The sequence below is a fragment of the Bos indicus x Bos taurus genome, chromosome 26 (genome assembly GCF_003369695.1).
Source record: "Bos indicus x Bos taurus breed Angus x Brahman F1 hybrid chromosome 26, Bos_hybrid_MaternalHap_v2.0, whole genome shotgun sequence".
In the NCBI taxonomy this organism is placed as follows: Eukaryota; Metazoa; Chordata; class Mammalia; order Artiodactyla; family Bovidae; genus Bos; species Bos indicus x Bos taurus.
This window is the reverse complement of record NC_040101.1, coordinates 33,778,110-33,795,937: the sequence shown is the minus strand read 5'-3', so window position 1 is coordinate 33,795,937 and position 17,828 is coordinate 33,778,110. Positions and strand designations below refer to the sequence as shown.

The 17,828-nt window shown below is 43.5% G+C and overlaps 1 protein-coding gene across 5 annotated transcripts; it reads right to left on the bottom strand.

Annotated features, from left to right (window-relative positions):
* Window positions 1–1,320: 1,320 nt before the first annotated feature.
* On the bottom strand, window positions 1,321–17,640 carry OPALIN (oligodendrocytic myelin paranodal and inner loop protein). 5 transcript variants are annotated; one of them, XM_027528578.1, is made up of 7 exons: window positions 17,132–17,640; window positions 12,935–12,997; window positions 9,464–9,568; window positions 9,054–9,089; window positions 7,804–7,923; window positions 4,435–4,491; window positions 1,321–3,096 (listed from the first exon to the last, which is right to left on the bottom strand). In XM_027528578.1, exons 1-7 carry the CDS (start codon window positions 17,132–17,134, stop codon window positions 2,920–2,922), a joined length of 561 nt encoding a protein of 186 aa, XP_027384379.1. In that variant the 5' UTR covers window positions 17,135–17,640; the 3' UTR covers window positions 1,321–2,919. The 5 variants fall into 5 exon arrangements, with proteins under 5 accessions (XP_027384379.1, XP_027384380.1, XP_027384381.1 ...); XM_027528579.1 differs by having other exon boundaries at window positions 12,962–12,997; window positions 17,132–17,639; XM_027528580.1 differs by lacking the exon at window positions 9,464–9,568 and having other exon boundaries at window positions 17,132–17,618.
* Between the last annotated feature and the right edge of the window lie 188 nt (window positions 17,641–17,828).

Below are 17,828 nucleotides of genomic sequence, written 5' to 3'. Positions count from 1 at the left end.
GTCCCTGGGATTCTCCAGGCAAGAACACTGGAGTGGGTTTGTCAGGGAATGTTTAACAGTAGGATTCCTGTGTGCTGTTTCCTATCTCTCTTGAGCCCTCTGTTCCTTATCAGTTCCTGTCAGGAGAGAGAGGAGTGGCAAGCCAGTCCCAGGACTGAGATCATAGAGATGGGATGCTTGCATAGGATTCCCTTCATTAGCCTTTCCATACGGTGAAAGGGACTATCTATGACCCTCTTTTAATTTGGATTGCCTTTTGGCCTTATGGCCTCTATTGCTCCTTGTCTCCTTGGTAACTTGTAAAGTCTGGTCTTCTGATCTTTATCTGAAGAAGCCACCTTGTAATATGGTATATATACTCACACAGAATTCAATAAAGCACGCTTGCTCCACCAGAGACTTGGGTCCCTGTAGCCTTCCTTCTATCTCTCTATTGGCTGATCCCCTGGAGCACGAAGGCTCCCTGCATAACCCAGGGAATATTAGCCTCTTTCCTTCTTTCACTTTCTTATCATCGACTCTGGACCACCAGGTTCTGGTCCATTAAAGGACCCCAACATGGGTTGCCATTTCCTTCTCCAATGCATTAAAGTGAAAAGTGAAAGTGAAGTCGTTCAGTTGTGTCCGACTCTTCACGACCCCATGGACTGCAGCCCACCAGGCTCCTCCGTCCATGGGATTTTCCAGGCAAGAGTACTGGAGTGGGTTGCCATTGCCTTCTCTGTGACCCCATCTGGTCAAATAAAAAAAACAAAGCAAAACCCAGAGGGCAGAGATTATTGCTCTGTGTGCTTTGGATGCTATTTTTTTAAAAACAGCTTTATAGTGGTATAACTGAGATACAATAATTGTATGTTTAAAGTGTACCATTAAAAAGTGTTGACATGTGACACACCCATAAAGTTATCACCACAATCAAGATGGAGAAGATATCCATTACCCCTTAGAGTTTCTCTGTGGCCCTTTGGAATCTCTCCCTCCACCTTTCCTCACCCCACCATCCCCAGGCAATGGTTGATACACTTTCTGTCACTATTAATTCGTTTGCATTTTCTAGAACATGACTGGCCAAGGCCATCCCAATGCTAGCACAGGCCCTAGGTTGGGGAGCCAGAGCTTCTGACTTCCAGTCTCAGCATTTTGCTCACAACCTGGGCTGCCCTCTGTAAACAACTTGAACATCTCCATCATCAGCCGAGCCGACAAAGTGCTAGCACCAGCTATATCCTGGAGATGATCTTGATTCCAACTCTAGGGCCAATGTCATATGTTTTAATATAGGCAAAGAAAAACCACAGACATGTTGGAGGGCCACAAGAATGCTCATTTTTGCTTTTCACTTTATTCCAAAATAAGCCCTTGTGCATCACAGCAGAAAAAAGGTGAAAGAAATATTGAACCTTGATAGTTTAGTAGAAACCATTTAAAATAAGGTAATAAGCAATGGATTGTAAGCAGAATTACATAAAATAAGTGGTCCAAAATATAAGTCACACCTTACTTTATAGACTATCAGTCATGTTTCTGTTCACCCTCACAACACTCCTAAGGGTAAAAGGAAGAACAGTCTCCATTTTGTACCTACAGAGCTAAGGTCCATGATCTGCCCCAGAGCTCACACTTATGAGTGTCAAGGCCAGGGCCACAATCATGTTCTCAGCAAATTCAAGGTCCTTCTCAACAGGTAAGAGAAGTAGCACCTGGATCACTGGGCAGGTCTGCTTAAACACAGCCAGATCTGCTTGTTAACAGGTCTAGACTCAGGGGACTTAGCACAAAATGAATTTCACAAGGAACTCTGAAGAGCACGTGCTGGCATGGCAGTGATGGGGTGTGCGGAACCTGTCCTGGGTTGTTTAAATCAGAGGAGCCGTGTTTGAGCATTTAGGGGCCCCATGTGAGAAAGGAGTATCTCCACAGCTCTTCAAGGGGGCCCGTGCAGCTGGTGGGCAGACCCGGGATCTCCTGGACCCAGGTTCTCCCATCAGGGAACAATGAGCCTGCACTAGGGGAACCAGGGTTCCCAGAAGCCTCCTCCCAGGAGCGATGGTGAACACCTCACCTGATCCAGCTGCCGCTGTTCATGGGCTCCCCTCAGATGACAGTCAGGCTGGTGCCTGGATCATCCCTTTGGTCCTGTGTTCACCCACCCAGAGTACTTCCTGCTCATGAGTTTTTCCCCATTGATGGTCCAAGGACTTGGACCTTTCTCTCTATTCCCACAAAATAGGTACAGCCCCTCTTTCTAATAATCTTTTGAAGTAATCTCTGCCTTCCTTCCACCCTCTTTACCCTCAGCACACACATGTGCTCACAAACTTTGAATACTCTCTGATCACAAGAGAGAGTGATGAATGACCCAGCCACGGGCTTCCCCTGTGGTCAGGGAACATGTGGCTCCCCCTGATTTCTACCCTGAGGTGTTCAGAGATAAAGAACTGCTCCTTCTCACATGTCCCCCTTGAGTATCATTTATATTATTTATATTATATTATATTATTTATCCCAACCTGCACCATGTTAGCCTTGGCCAACCTGTCCATGGAAGCCAGGTCTAATGGCATTTTTGAGAAAATGGATGTGAAAAAAGATGAAAAGGTGAGCCACTGAGAAATCAAACTCTTTTCCCCAAATCATAAAGAAAAGCAAATCCCCATGTGGGGTCAGGAGCAGGGTTCAAGGGCTCCTTTGAATGCACAGCGACTTCACTGATTATTAAACCACAAGGTCTGAGAGTCAGAATGTACTGTATCAGATCAGTCGCTTAAAGAATAAAATCAACCCCTAAGTTTTCCAGATCTGCAAATGAAGTTTGGAGTGGTTAAGAAGCAGCTTGGCTTCTCTACTCGCTCCAGGCACGATCTATCCCTGTGTGTTTAGCTTGCTTCCAGCTCCAGCTCTGCTCCTTGGCTCGCTTCATCACTCCAGGCTCAGTCTTGGAATAAGCCACCACAGGCCCCTCCTTCTCTCCACTTCAACAGGAGGGCGGTAAGTGTCACGCATGGACTCCTCACTTCCTGATACTGTCTTCACATATATGTGGGCTTCTCCTCCTCCCATCATATTCTTCTCCTGGGTAGGTAACCTCCTAGGATTCTTTAGAAAACAAACAGGTTTAAAAAAAAAAATACATCAAAGACTTTTGCTTCTGGCCAAGTTGGAGTAACAGCAACCAGATTTACCCTCCCACCTGAAACAACCAACCTTCAGACAAAACATTTGAAACATAGTTTTAAAGACATTGAACATCATCACTGGATGGGTTTTAATCTATTATCTTCCTATTTGTTTGCTATTTGTTCTATCTGTTGTTTTGGTACTTAAATTTTTTCCTGTCTTTTTTTCTATATGAATTTTAGAAGCACCCTATTGAGTTCTGTGAAAAATACCTGTTAAAATTTATATTGTAATATACAGATCAATTTGAAGTTGTTTGATATCTATATACTATTGAGTTCTTCAATCCAGGAGCATTGTGTATAAACTCCCATTATTGAGGTTTTATTTAAATATCTTTTACTGAAATTTTATTATTCTCCATGAAAGGATTATATGTTTTTGTTAGATTGATTCCTCATCATTCTATATATTTTTATTACCACTATAAAATTGTATTTTTAAAAAATTACTTTTTAAAATTAATTGTTACTGATTTTTAGAAACAAAAATTACTCTTTAATATTGACTTTTACCTCCAGTAAACTTGTTAAAATATCTTGCTAATTCTAGCGATATATCTGTAGATAATTTGGCTTTTTATGTAGATAATCATATTATCTGCAAATAATGACACTTTTCTTTCTTCTTTTACAGTTTTATGCTTTCTGCTTCTTTTTTCTTTTCCTCTTTGTTGAGGTATACTTGACAAATGAAGGATATTTAAAGAGTACAGTGTGATTATTTGACATACGTATACACTGTGAAAGAATTCCACTTCATTGAGTTAATTTCTACTTTTTTTTCTCAACATGCTGCCCTGGCTAGGACCAAAATGTAATATCTCAGTAGAAATGGAAACAGTGAGCATCCTTGTTTCACTTCTGATCTGAAAGAGAATCATTAACATTTCACCTTTAGGTATGATATTTGCTGTGATTTTTTTTTTTTTTTAAAAAGATGTCTTGTTTCAAGTTAAAAAAATTCCTTTAAAATTTTTAGTTTGCTCGGAATTCATATCACAAATGGCTGTTTAATGTTTTCGAACTCTCATCTCCTCTGGAAATGATCACACGGTTTTCTCTTTTGTCAGTGGAACAAATAATAGTAAATTAGTTTTCTAATAGGAATTCAACCTTAAATTCCTGTCCAGCCAATAGAAGTATAATGAGAACCTCCTCTGTGCTCACACTGTGCTCCTGTACACAACAGGCCTGAAGACCCTTAGCTTGTTTGTTGTGTGAATGATGTATAGTGACTATAACCAAGAGTTCTTACCTCAGCTATCTGGGGACTGTCATAGATTTCTGTAATTTCACAAGGCCTCTCACTTTCCTAAGTTGGTTAAGAATAAAATAAAAAAGAAGAAGAAATGAAAGGTTACAACATTTGCCTATGACCATGATTAAAATCAGTGGTTCTTAAACCTAGCCACACATTAGGATCAGTAGAGTGCTTTAAAAACAAAATAAAAGGAATCCAAATTGGAAAAGAAGAAGTAAAACTCTCACTATTTGCAGATGACATGATCCTCTACATAGAAAACCCTAAAGATTCCACCAGAAAATTACTAGAAATAATCAATGACTATAGTAAAGTTGCAGGATATAAAATCAACACAGAAATCCCTTGCATTCCTATACACTAATAATGAGAAAACAGAAAGAGAAATTAAGGAAACAATTCCATTCACCATTGCAACGAAAAGAATAAAATACTTAGGAATATATCTACCTAAAGAAACTAAAGACCTATATATAGAAAACTATAAAACACTGGTGAAAGAAATCAAAGAGGACACTAATAGATGGAGAAATATACCATGTTCATGGATTGGAAGAATCAATATAGTGAAAATGAGTATACTACCCAAAGCAATTTATAGATTCAACGCAATCCCTATCAAGCTACCAACAGTATTCTTCACAGAGCTAGAACAAATAATTTCACAATTTGTATGGAAATACAAAAAACCTCGAATAGCCAAAGCGATCTTGAGAAAGAAGAATGGAACTGGAGGAATCAACCTACCTGACTTCAGGCTCTACTACAAAGCCACAGTTATCAAGACAGTATGGTACTGGCACAAAGACAGAAATATTGATCAATGGAATAAAATAGAAAGCCCAGAGATAAATCCACGCACATATGGACACCTCATCTTTGACAAAGGAGGCAAGAATATACAATGGATTAAAGACAATCTCTTTAACAAGTGGTGCTGGGAAATCTGGTCAACCACTTGTAAAAGAATGAAACTGGACCACTTTCTAACACCATACACAAAAATAAACTCAAAATGGATTAAAGATCTAAATGTAAGACCAGAAACTATAAAACTCCTAGAGGAGAACATAGGCAAAACACTCTCTGACATACATCACAGCAGGATCCTCTATGACCCACCTCCCAGAATATTGGAAATAAAAGCAAAAATAAACAAATGGGACCTAATTAACCTTAAAAGCTTCTGCACATCAAAGGAAACTATTAGCAAGGTGAAAAGACAGCCTTCAGAATGGGAGAAAATAATAGCAAATGAAGCAACCGACAAACAACTAATCTCAAAAATATACAAGCAACTCCTACAGCTCAACTCCAGAAAAATAAACGACCCAATCAAAAAATGGGCCAAAGAACTAAATAGACATTTCTCCAAAGAAGACATACAGATGGCTAACAAACACATGAAAAGATGCTCAACATCACTCATTATCAGAGAAATGCAAATCAAAACCACTATGAGGTACCATTTCACACCAGTCAGAATGGCTGCGATCCAAAAGTCTACAAATAATAAATGCTGGAGAGGGTGTGGAGAAAAGGGAACCCTCTTACACTGTTGGTGGGAATGCAAACTAGTACAGCCACTATGGAGAACAGTGTGGAGATTCCTTAAAAAACTGGAAATAGAACTGCCTTATGATCCAGCAACCCCACTGCTGGGCATACACACTGAGGAAACCAGAAGGGAAAGAGGCACGTGTACCCCAATGTTCATCGCAGCACTGTTTATAATAGCCAGGACATGGAAGCAACCTAGATGTCCATCAGCAGATGAATGGATAAGAAAGCTGTGGTACATATACACAATGGAGTATTACTCAGCCATTAAAAAGAATACATTTGAATCAGTTCTAATGAGGTGGATGAAACTGGAGCCTATTATACAGAGTGAAGTAAGCCAGAAGGAAAAACATAAATACAGTATACTAACGCATATATATGGAATTTAGAAAGATGGTAACAATAACCCGGTGTACGAGACAGCAAAAGAGACACTGATGTATAGAACAGTCTTATGGACTCTGTGGGAGAGGGAGAGGGTGGGAAGATTTGGGAGAGTGGCATTGAAACATGTAAAATATCATGTAGGAAACGAGTTACCAGTCCAGGTTCGATGCACGATGCTGGATGCTTGGGGCTGGTGCACTGGGACGGCCCAGAGGGATGGTATGGGGAGGGAGGAGGGAGGAGGGTTCGGGATGGGGAACACATGTATACCTGTGGTGGATTCATTTTGATATTTGGCAAAACTAATACAATTATGTAAAGTTTAAAAATAAAAATTAGAAAAAACAACAAAAAAAAAACCAAAATAAACAAAAGGATAATAACTGGCCCCTAAAAAACCACAAACAAGAGATACCATTGTGAGTTACTTGAGAAATAATATAGGTTGACACTGTGGAGAAGTGGGTGGGAGTAGAAATGAAACGAGATTGGCCGCTGTGGATAACTAGATTCTTTATACTATCCCCTCTACTTTAGTCTCCAGTACTCTTGCCTGGAAAATACCATGGATGGAGGAGCCTGGTAGGCTGCAGTTCATGGGGTCGCTACGAGTCAGACTCGACTTCACTTTCACTTTCACTTTTCACTTTCCTGCATTGGAGAAGGAAATGGCAACCCACTCCAGTGTTCTTGCCTGGAGAATCCCAGGGACGGGGGAGCCTGGTGGGCTGCTGTCTATGGGGTCGCACAGAGTCAGACATGACTGAAGCGACTTAGCAGCAGCAGCAGCAGCAACACCAGTGTGAGAACAATCAGAAATGCTTATAAATAAGGATGGAATTAGAACACAGAGACCACACAATACCACTGTATCACAACCATGGCCTCTGGTTGGATATGGGTCAGAGTGGCCCTTGAATTCTGAGCCTGGTCTCCAGAGAACTCTGGTATTTGTAACGGGTGGGGTCAGACGTGTGTGACCGATGTGTGTTAGGATGTAGAAAAAGTACAAAGATAAATAGAGTCACATGCTCCTGGACATATCCTTGTGATGGACAGCTCAGCAACTGTCTCTCGTCTTTGGTAAGTTCACCTCCATTTTCTTTGAGAAGCTTGTGTCCTTGTTTCTCAAGGTTAGAAAACACACTCACTGCACAGACGTGTTTCCATGGCAACAAGCATCCCTCTCTGCTCCTACTTGTGCCACCCCAGTACTGTCAAGGGACCTGAGGATTGGATGATATATCAGCTCTGCCGGGAGGGTCTGAGTCTGAGGCAGAAACTGAGGCTCAGAAACATCCACCCTTGTGTCCTCAGAAAACAGACACAAGTCCTGACACCCCCAGCCCAAAGCCAGTTCATTGAATACTGATTCCCGCCAACATGTCGCGACCCAAAGAAACTGCCAGTCACCTCAGTGGACTCACTGCTGCTTCTTCTTCGGTGAATCAGAGTAAACAGTAAGGCTACCAGCAGGGCCGTGGCCACCAGGGACGGGATGCTTGCTGCTAACCCAAGAGAAGGCCCACAGTCCTGCACAGAGAAAACAGTCAGGTTCTCCCAGAAAAAAAGGGAAGAGTTCAAAAGATTAAAATTAAAACAAAACTCTGCATGGATTCTCAGTGTCCTACACAAAATCAAAGGGGGAATGAAATACAGTGAAAAATTCTTTCCAATGTACATGACAAATGGCTGATTTTCATTATACTTAATTCACGTTGTTTAAATTGATAGGAAAAGGATAATAATTCAATAGAAAATTGGACAAACATATGAACAGGCCATTCCTAGAAACAGAAATGTGTGTCGTATCAATACAGGAAAAGCTGAAAAACAGTTCAAAGCAAAAATTAGCATCCTTATCTGTTAGTTCAGCAAAAAGTAAAATATATACCAAAAAGTTTTACTGTATACCACACCATTTTGATATGAATTTTTTTAATTTATGTACAATAAATGCATGAACTGATTAATTTCCAAATTCACATTTGCTTTGATCCGAGTGGAAGTAGCCATGCTCGTAGCCCCATAAGTTTTCATATTTGTAATTACTTGCAGAGAGTATTGAGAAGCCCTGTAAATGTGCAACGATCATATGACACTCGAGTCTTCGTCACTTTTGAGGGGGTGATTTTGTTAAAGCATGACAAAACACAGAAAAGTATATAAATTACAAATATGTGGCTTGATGACGTCATGTGATGAACCCATCCAGGTAACCTGCCCCTAGATGAGGAAACAGAACGTTGCGAGCCCCTGAGAAGCCCTCTTGGGCTCCTATCCAGCCACTGCATGTGTATCCTGGAATCTATCACTGTAGTTTAGCTTTGTCTATTTTTCAGTGTTATCTTGAACAGTAGAAAGATAGTGTTATCTTTCTATCAAGAACAGTAGTGTTATCTTGATGAAAGTAGAAAGTATGTACTCTCACGTCTAGCTTCTTTTGTTCCAGACTTTGTGGAACCATCTATGATTGTTCACGTTCTCCTTCCCTTTCGAACTGAGTTGGTTGTAAGAAACACAGTTGAGCAGATTATGTGCTTGGTGACAGGTCACATAGCAAACGTCATCTAATCTTCAAAATGAATGCACAAGATGGGTACAGCATTATCCTGTTTCTAAGCGACTGAACCAAGGCTCCATAATTTAAGTGGCATACTTACGGTTCCTTTTCCATCAGTCACAACTGGAGAGGAAGTCTGTGTAGAAAAAGAACATACATCTTAAGAGAACAAAATCTATAGCATGCACATCATATAAGATAGTCTGCCCAAAGTTAAGCTGTAAATGCCTAAAGTATATCCCTTTGCTAAAATTTCTATTAAAAACAACAGAAGACAACAACTGTGGACTAGAACCTTCCTCAATCCTTCCCAGGTAAGAAGGAATACGATCGGTTACAAGGCATGAGAAATCAGAAATTCAGGTGAGAGCTTCGTTATTCACCCTGTGGATTTGCCATAATACATTTTACAACTCAAAAAGGCTTTATCCTGTCCCAAGTTCCCACACCCTTCCCAGCACACTTTGGGCCTACTTGTCCCCACTGCTAGAAAGGAAAAAATATAAATACCAGTGGAGCCAGGCTCTTTAAGAAGACCTTGGAGGAAGGAAGTGTGAGTTGCTCCGTCGTGTCCAACTCTTTGTGACCCCATGGACTGTAGCTCACTAGGCTCCTCTGTCCAGGCGAGAATCATGGAGTGGGTTGCCACTTCCTCCTCCAGAGTATCTTCCCAACCCAGGAATTAAACCCAGGTCTCCTGCATTGCAGGCAGATTCTTTACCATCTGAGCCATAAGGGAAGACAACTTGTTTCTAAGAAGGCCTTACTTGTTCCCTTACCACAGTGAAGCAGATGGCTTGGGCAGGTCTCTGAAGCTGTGAATTATCCATATTCCCGGCATAATTCCATGTTGAATGAATACATGTTTCTAGTTCACGGCTCCACTCAAAGAGGGGCACTGAATTTTACCCATTTATGAGATATTTCAGATGAGAGTCTTACCTGGATGGATAAATCTCAGGGCACAAAGTTCCACGTTAGCAACTAACTCATGTAAGCTATGCTAGGTGGTGGAGTGTGGGGTTAAGTCTCCTTCTGGAATGGGGTGTTGATTTCTCCACTCACAAGCTCATGGGCCTCATTTCTTCATTCATAAAATAGGGCTGTGAGCACCTACCTCTAGGGTTGTTTGGAGGACCAAATGTGCACCAGGAGTAGAAGCTTTGATCATTCCTTTAAACTTGGCAAAGCTCTGGCCAGACCTGTTATTTATTGAATATTCTCATCAACCATGGGCTTCCCCAGTGGCTCAGATAGTGAAAAGTCTGCCTGCTCTGCAGTAGACCCAGGTTCGACCCCTGGGTTGGGAAGATCTCCTGGAGAAGGAAATGGCAAACTACTCTAGTTTTCTCGCCTAGAAAATCCCATAGACAGAGGAGCCTGGAGGGCTACAGTCCAGGGGGTCACAAAGAGTAGGACACAGCAGAGGGACTTCACTTTCACTCATCAACTTCAGTGAGTACATTGGAATTTCAGTGGCTTTGTCTTTTTGATAGTTTTCTCTATTTTACAAAAAAAAAAAAAAATGATCCAGATCTCAGAGAAGTTATGGGTCTTCTCCCAGGTTTCACAGATAAATTTAACCTGAACTTGGATGTTTGCATTCAAGCCTAGACCTCTTTCCCAGAGAGCTCCGATCAAAGAAATATTTGCTTAACTTGGTATTGACACTTGGTACTTAAATGGTTTTAGTTTTACTGAAACACAGTCTCACCACCACCCCACAATATGACCCTAATGCTGTGTTTGCCTAAAGTGTTCTGTTTCTCAGGGTGATGGGGAGACTTAGATATTGTTTCAGGTAAGATGTTCTGCTTTCAGGTTACAGAAATTCATTTGAGCTGCCTTTGCCCCGCTCCCAGAATGAGTTAACTCTAGTGATTCAGGGGTTCCTCGTGGATCCCACAGGTGGTGGGAATCTGGCTTCCCCAGGCACTGGAGCTGGGACCTGAGACTCTGTCATGACCAAAGATCCCTTCTTCCTGGGATCGCTCCGTCACTCCTGGACAGCATGGCCTTTGACTTGTGCTCTTCTCTGCCTGTTTGCTTCCTTCTTTCTCTCCCTGGATGGATTTTTCTGCCCTCATGAACACCTGCTAAGTGTACCAGCAAATGCATATGAAACACTTATTATGTGCCAGGCTGTTCAAATACTTTCCCTCTATCAGCTCATTTATTCTTCACAACAGCCAGTGAAGCAGGACGAAAATGATCCCCATTTTACAGTAGAGAAGAGTGAGGCACAAAGAAGTGAAGTAACTTGTGTGAGTCACACAGCCCTCAGTGGTAGATGCCAAGTGGTCTGACTTCAGGGTCCAGGCTCTGCCTTCCATGACAAATGCAGTACCCCATCCCTAATTTTCATACTAGACAGTTCAGTGTGGCCCAGCAGGGGCTGACTTGCATATGTGGCCCTGTTCCCCACTCCCTGCAGAGAGGCTCTGACGCACCTGGCATCCACCTCCCCCCACTTTCCAGGGCATCCAGCTACACCAAAAGGGAAGGATTATGTGGCAGAAATATAATCACAGATAGGGTGGCCAGATGTCCTGGTTGTTCAGAAAAGTTGCCTAGGTTGCAACACATTCAGTGCTAAAACCAGACAGTCCCAGGCAGACTGGGGTGGCTGTTGTCCTACATAGATTCAAAGGGAGGAGGGACAGTTCTCAGAGAAATAGGCTGTTAACCAAGAAGACACTCCAAAAGGTGCTGACTTGCAGCATTAGTGCCTCCCTCTAACCCCCTCACCCTCACGGCCCTAAGCAACGGCTCCTTGCTTCTTTGAGTTACCTTCCTAGGCTGAGCCAAGCCAGGATAAGACAGAACCTGGGATCTCTACAGACCGGCTGGCTTCGAGTAGCCAGGTAGGAAGTGCCACCTGTTGCATATTGAAAGATTTGGACAGGGAAGGACAAGGATAGGGGAATAGGCTATTGACAATATTGACAATAGGCTACTGTCAGCCTCTGCAGACAATAGGCAGAGGCTGAAGCAGGGAGCTGAGTGAGTCAGGGAGGTTCAGAAGACAGGGCCTTCACCAGGAGGGTGGAGCAGGGGCCGGGAAGTCAGGGATAGGGTCAGGGTCGCCAGTGCGGGCAGAGGAGGCAGCAGTGGGTCACGAGGGTCTGCATTTCCAGTGCTCTCCAGGACGCTGCCCTCATGTTACAGTACACGTGAGCACCAGCTTAGGCGTCCTCTTTCCTGGCAGTCTCAGTCTATTTTCTTTGAATAACTATGTGACTTAGAAAAACTTGGCATAGCCCAAACCACTAAAAACCTGGGCCAGGAAAATGCCTAGTTCCATCAGAGCAGCAATTCTGGTCAGAAAACAATCCTGGCATGTTATCTTCTAAACAACAGGAGAACAAAAGACGGAGGGTCAATTCTGGATTGAAACTGTCCGCCATCATCAATTGAAAATCTCCATGTGGACTTGGAACTGTCATAACCCAGAGCCATAAGATGTTCATTCATCTTGACCCAATGATTTCCCTTCTAAACTTCATTCTAAGGAAATCAGGTTAAGTGCCAACAAGGATTTATTTATACCTATGCTTATCACAAAAGAATTCTTAATTGTGATTGGTCATTTAGTTAAATAATTCGCTTGAAGAAATGTCATGAGACCATCCTCAGTTACTTTTATAAAGGCTGATAGAAAACATTTGTTATATAAAATTACAGGGGAGAAGATCATGGTATGAAGACAACAGAAGTCAAAATTTATGTAGGGCCAAACAGGACTGGAAGGAGTGACCCCCGTGTTTTCTGCTGATGGCAATTTAAGTGTTTTTTGGTTTCTTGCTATATTCCTTTTCAAAACGTGTATTTATAATTCTTATCATTGAGAATATGTCTCTCAGCACCCCCAGCTCTTTGTAGTGCTTTGAAACCTGTGTAACATTACAGCTTTACATGAGGTTTATGTGATGGTGTCCCGGAGGCCCAATGTCAACTCTGCACTGATCTCTGCTCACCTACCTGGTAAGCGGGGGCCGCTGTACTCACCGTGTTGGCCGGCAGTGTGAAGTTCAGTGAAAAACTCTGCAAGAGAGAAGGAAACCTTAAAGGTTCCAGTAATGGTCAGCCAGGCCATTGTCTGACCCCTCCACCAAGTGAGGAGAATGTGCTGACCCCACAGGCTCAGTCAGCTCCAGCCTCCCCTCCCAATCTTGGCCCCTGAAGAGGCAGGGGAGCAGGTGAGTCAGGGGTCATGAGATCCCCCCTCAGCATCAAGGCAGTCCTCCCCTTCCTCCCCTCCCAGGCCCGCACCAGGGCCAGTTTAAGGGACCAGCCAGTCAAGCTACTTCCTGAGAGGTCCTGACTCAAAAGGGCAGCAAAAACATTACTAGAAACGTTCAGCAGAGTGCTGAAAGTTGTTTTGTTTTTTCCTTTCTCTCCCTGGAACTCCCCTCAGGAAGCAAACTGTGTAGACTGATGCCACTTCTTCTTGGGGTGGGAAGTAAGACCCCAGGGGCTCCCACTTCAACTCCCTCACTGGAGGAGAATTTGAGAAAGCTATGTTTCCCTTTTTACTGAGTCCAAGGCAGGGGTTTCAGGCTGGAGCTGAGCTGGTTGGGATGACAGAGGAAAGGGGCTAATGCTCTGTGACCTCCCCTCACGTAGAACCCAGCCTCACGTCTCCCTCAAATATGGGGTCCATATTTAAAGATCGTGGGCTTTATACACACTACCAAGTATAAAATGACCTTTGCACGTGGTGCTAGTGGTAAAGAATCCACCTGCCAATGCAGGAGACGCAAGAGATATGGGTTCGCTCCCTGGATTGGGAAGATCCCCAGAAGTAGGAAATGGCAACCCACTGCAGTATTTTTGCCTGAAAAATTCCATGGACCGAGGAGCCTGGCAGGCTACAGTCCACGGAGTTGCAAAGAGCTGGACATGACTCAGTGACTGAGCGCATGTATCAAATAGGTAATTAATAAGAACCTGCTGTATAGCACAGAGAACTCTACTCAATGCTCTGAGGTGACCTAAATGGGAAGCAAATAGAAAAAGAGGGGATATATATATATTTGATTCACTTTGCCAGAAACTAACCAACATTGTAAAGCAACTATACTCCAATAAAAATTAAAAAAAAAAATCATGGACTCAATAGGGTACCAACTTGTTAGCCTACCCAGGTGTCCACTTTCCAGGATCAGGTCCTGCCCAGGGCCTCTGGTGGCTCTTTCCTCCTCCCTGTTCCCATCTTCCATCCTTCCAGTTTGGACTCTTTCATGTCAGTTTCTTCCAGCTGCTCTTTACCCAGTGCCTTTCCTGCCTGGATGTGAAAAATGGGTGGACTCTGCTCCAACTCAGCTGGTGACAGTTTCTGCCCCTGGCTCAAGGGGCTGGAGTGGTCTTGTTTCTACCTGATTGGCCCCTCTCCGTGTCCAGTCACCCTTGAATCATGCCCCCTGGCCGGGCTCTCTCTCATTCAGCCCCAGCCTCCCCAATCCCTGACAACTTGGCTTAAACTCCAGCTCCTGATCTTCCTGAAGCCTCTGAAACCTGGTTTTGTCATTCTAGAAGCAATGTGCTTACTAAGATTTAAAATGAAATGTTAGCCAATAATGAGAAGATTGGGATGGATTAGAGAATCCTAAGATTTCAGAACTGAAGTGCCTCCAAGATTGTCTACCTCAGACCTTCATTTTACAGAAGAGGAAGCTGAGGCCCAGGGACTTCTCAGAAATTCCCTCATGGATAAATGAGAAGAGTTAGGGCTTATCTCTTAAAACAGACAAATGAGATTGGTCCATGTGACTCAAATCCAACCTGGAAGATGGGTCTAGAGACGATAGCACCAATATATACAAAATTGATGAAACACCTACTCTAGCTAGCTTTCAGGTAGGTTGGAATTCAGAGAGGTCAATGAATGAGAAACTCTTTTGTCAACTAAAAATGTTTCAAGCACCTACAAGGTATAGTTCCCACTGTCGCCTGCCCCAGAGATTGTCTTTCAATCAGGATGGCCCCAGCAGGCCAGCACCCTTCAGTGCCAACTGTTCACTTCCCTGTCTTTTAGCAACAGGAAACCCTTACTTTATAGAAAAGAAAATTGAGATGAGAATTTGAATGGATTGCCCAAGTTCACATGATCCGTTGGCTGTCACTAGGACTTGGGTCTTTTGGTGACAGCCTATTTCTTTCTTTTTTTAGGAAAAAAAAAAAATTTATTTACTTATCGGGCTGTGCTGGGTCTTAGTTATAGCATGCAGGATCTTTAAGTTTGGGCATTCAAACTCTTGGTTGCGGTATGTGGGATCTAGTTTCCTGACCAGGGATAGAACCCAGGACCCCTGCTTTGGGAGTGCAGAGTGTTAGCCAATGGACCACCAGGGAAGTCCCAGCAGCCTCTTTCTCCCAGGTCACAGGCTTCCTCAGGACTCCTGGAGTTTCTTCAGAATAATTGGAGCCCCCAGGCTCACAGCACTTTGCACCTCCTCTTCCAAGACAGTATTAGAAAGACATCTGAGCTACTTAGGTCTTTTTGCTCAAGGGACCGACCTTCATGCTAACATCGACCAAGCCCACAGAGGATGCTGGCTGGTCACGGCATCAAATGCAGCTGCCCAGAGCCTTATCTCATCAGCAAACACTAGCTACTGATGTCAGCAGGCCCAGGACAAAGCTTTCTTTGGGGGACAACAGAAGGGTGGAGCAGCAACAAGGGGGCCACTGCACGTGCTGTTTATCAACATTTGGATGACGAAGATTTTGGCCAACTTCAGAAAGACATTTCTATTTCGTAGAAACACACTACAGTACTCTCACGGAGAAAACAACATCACGTAAATGTGGGTGGAGAAGAATCTGACTCAGTGTCCTTTAGAGAGAAAGCTGATTGGGGCGAGGCAACTCTGACCTTGGAGTCCCCTGATCTGGATTCAAGTCCACTTTGCCACTTAGTAGCTGTGTGGCCTGGGGAAAGTGACTCAGGCTCTCTGGTTTCCTTTTCTTCATAACAAATCTATTCTCCCAGGCAGTTATTCCATCCTCAAAACTGGGATACTGTTAACTTGCCCTGCCTATCTCATGGGATAAACTCAAAGGAACTAATGTCTGTGGCAGCTCCTTCAAAACTATAAATTATTCCAGGTGGGGGATCCCATGGTGTCATATTCTTCATGGCCTGACCAGCATGGAGCAAGGCACAGGGAAGTCACTAGGACAATCTTGTTGGGTGCAATTGTCTGCATGAATTTACAATATTCAAAGTACAGGAATTTGGTACAAGACACTCATCGCTAGTCTAAGCACTGTGTTGATATCTACATAGTGGTTCCAAAGGGACATCAGGAGCTCAGTGGTTGAGTGTCACTCATTGTGAGTCTGCTGTTTGTGATGGGAATGAGGGGAGATGGGCTAACTACTCACGGTGACTGAGGATGCCCCATGTGTCACACACTGTACGCATCCCCACAAGGGGCACACTCTCACCCCTACATCATGGGTGAGGGAACCAAGAGACCAAGACAGGCTTCTCAAGGTCCCCAGCTGGTCAGTGGGAGAGGCTGGATAGGGAGAGGCTGGATAAGAAGAGGCTGGATCGTCTAAATAAAAAATCTTATTTCACAGATCTTCCTAACTCCAAATCTGAACAGCCCCTTTTACTAATCTCTTTAATAAAGGAATCACAGAAGCCCCTTCTAACTCAGCAAACTTCATTTGATTGAGTCACAACCAAACATGTACCACAAGTCAGTAAGAAAGGTGGACAGTTTCTGATGCAACTTATGAGTCTCTCTGTTTTGGATCACACAGCAAAAGGCAGACTAAACAAATAAGGATAAAGGACTCATTGCTCCAACTGGGAAATGAGTTTAGCTGAAACATTTACTCTGCACCCTTGTAGGTGGGGTTTTAAAAACAAAACCTTAATATTAAAATATAGGCGGCATCAGCAAATATCAGATGAGAATTCTTAATGATTAGTATTTCATACCAGTAGGAAAATAATTTCATATTTTAATGATTAGTATTTCGTACTAACAGGAAAATAATTTCATACTAATAGGAAAATAATTAAAAGCCAAGCTCCTTAACTTCCTTTCACTGAAGGTAATTATATTTGAATTAGAAGATGTGAGCTTTAAAAGCCTGGGTATTGTTGTTTATAGAAAGAAATGAAGGCTAGGCAGAGGAAAGATGCTCAGTTTCACTCACCATTTCCAACAGCTTCCCAAGAGCCTTCTCCGAACGCTGCCCTTGGCAACCTCGACTTTTTGCTGGTGTTATTGGCTTGTGTCTTGCATTTGTAGGAACATCCAACTGGGAGAGTAAGGGTGCCAAGAGAAGAGATGGCTCCACCAGAGCTCTGGCCAAGCCGTTTATGGTCAGGGGAGTAGCCGAGTGGTTGGCCCATCCCTCAGGCCAAGCCGTTTATGGTCAGGGCAGTAGCCGAGTGGTTGGCCCATCCCTCAGGGGAGATGCTCTCCTGCTCCGTGGCCACCGTGTATGACCCGGGTCACCTATGCTCTCTGCTTTCATTTTCTGTCCTTTTCACTTTCAAGCTCCTTCCTTGGTTACATCTTCATCTCAGCAAAGAACTCAGAGCTGGCCCGAGACCTCAGTGACTCCTGCAGCCAGCAGCTCTTTAGAAACAATGGGTTACACACAGGCTGAGTGAGGCTGGCCACTCCACCCCCAGTGGCCCCGCAGTGGCATTGATCACCGTCCCAGCAATGAGGGAGTCAACACATCACCAGCATCGATGGAGGGGGTGCCTGGGGATGGGGGCTGGAGCCTGCTCTGTGTTGGAGGCAGGGCTGTACCTGCTTTAGGTGATGAGCATGAGTTGAGCCTCACCCTCATTCTTTTCTCACATTTTGATGCAGAGCCTCACAGAGCTGGAGTCCAAGCT

Bases quoted from the DNA above. Each gene is read 5' to 3' on its own strand.
- OPALIN (XM_027528578.1), bottom strand. The intron at 9,090-9,463 runs GTATTTATATTT...TTTTCTACACAG, and splicing joins TAAAGAGCCTGGCTCCACTG to ACTTCCTCTCCAGTTGTGAC. The intron at 4,492-7,803 runs GTGACTGGCAGT...TAACCAACTTAG, and splicing joins GCAGCAGTGAGTCCACTGAG to GAAAGTGAGAGGCCTTGTGA.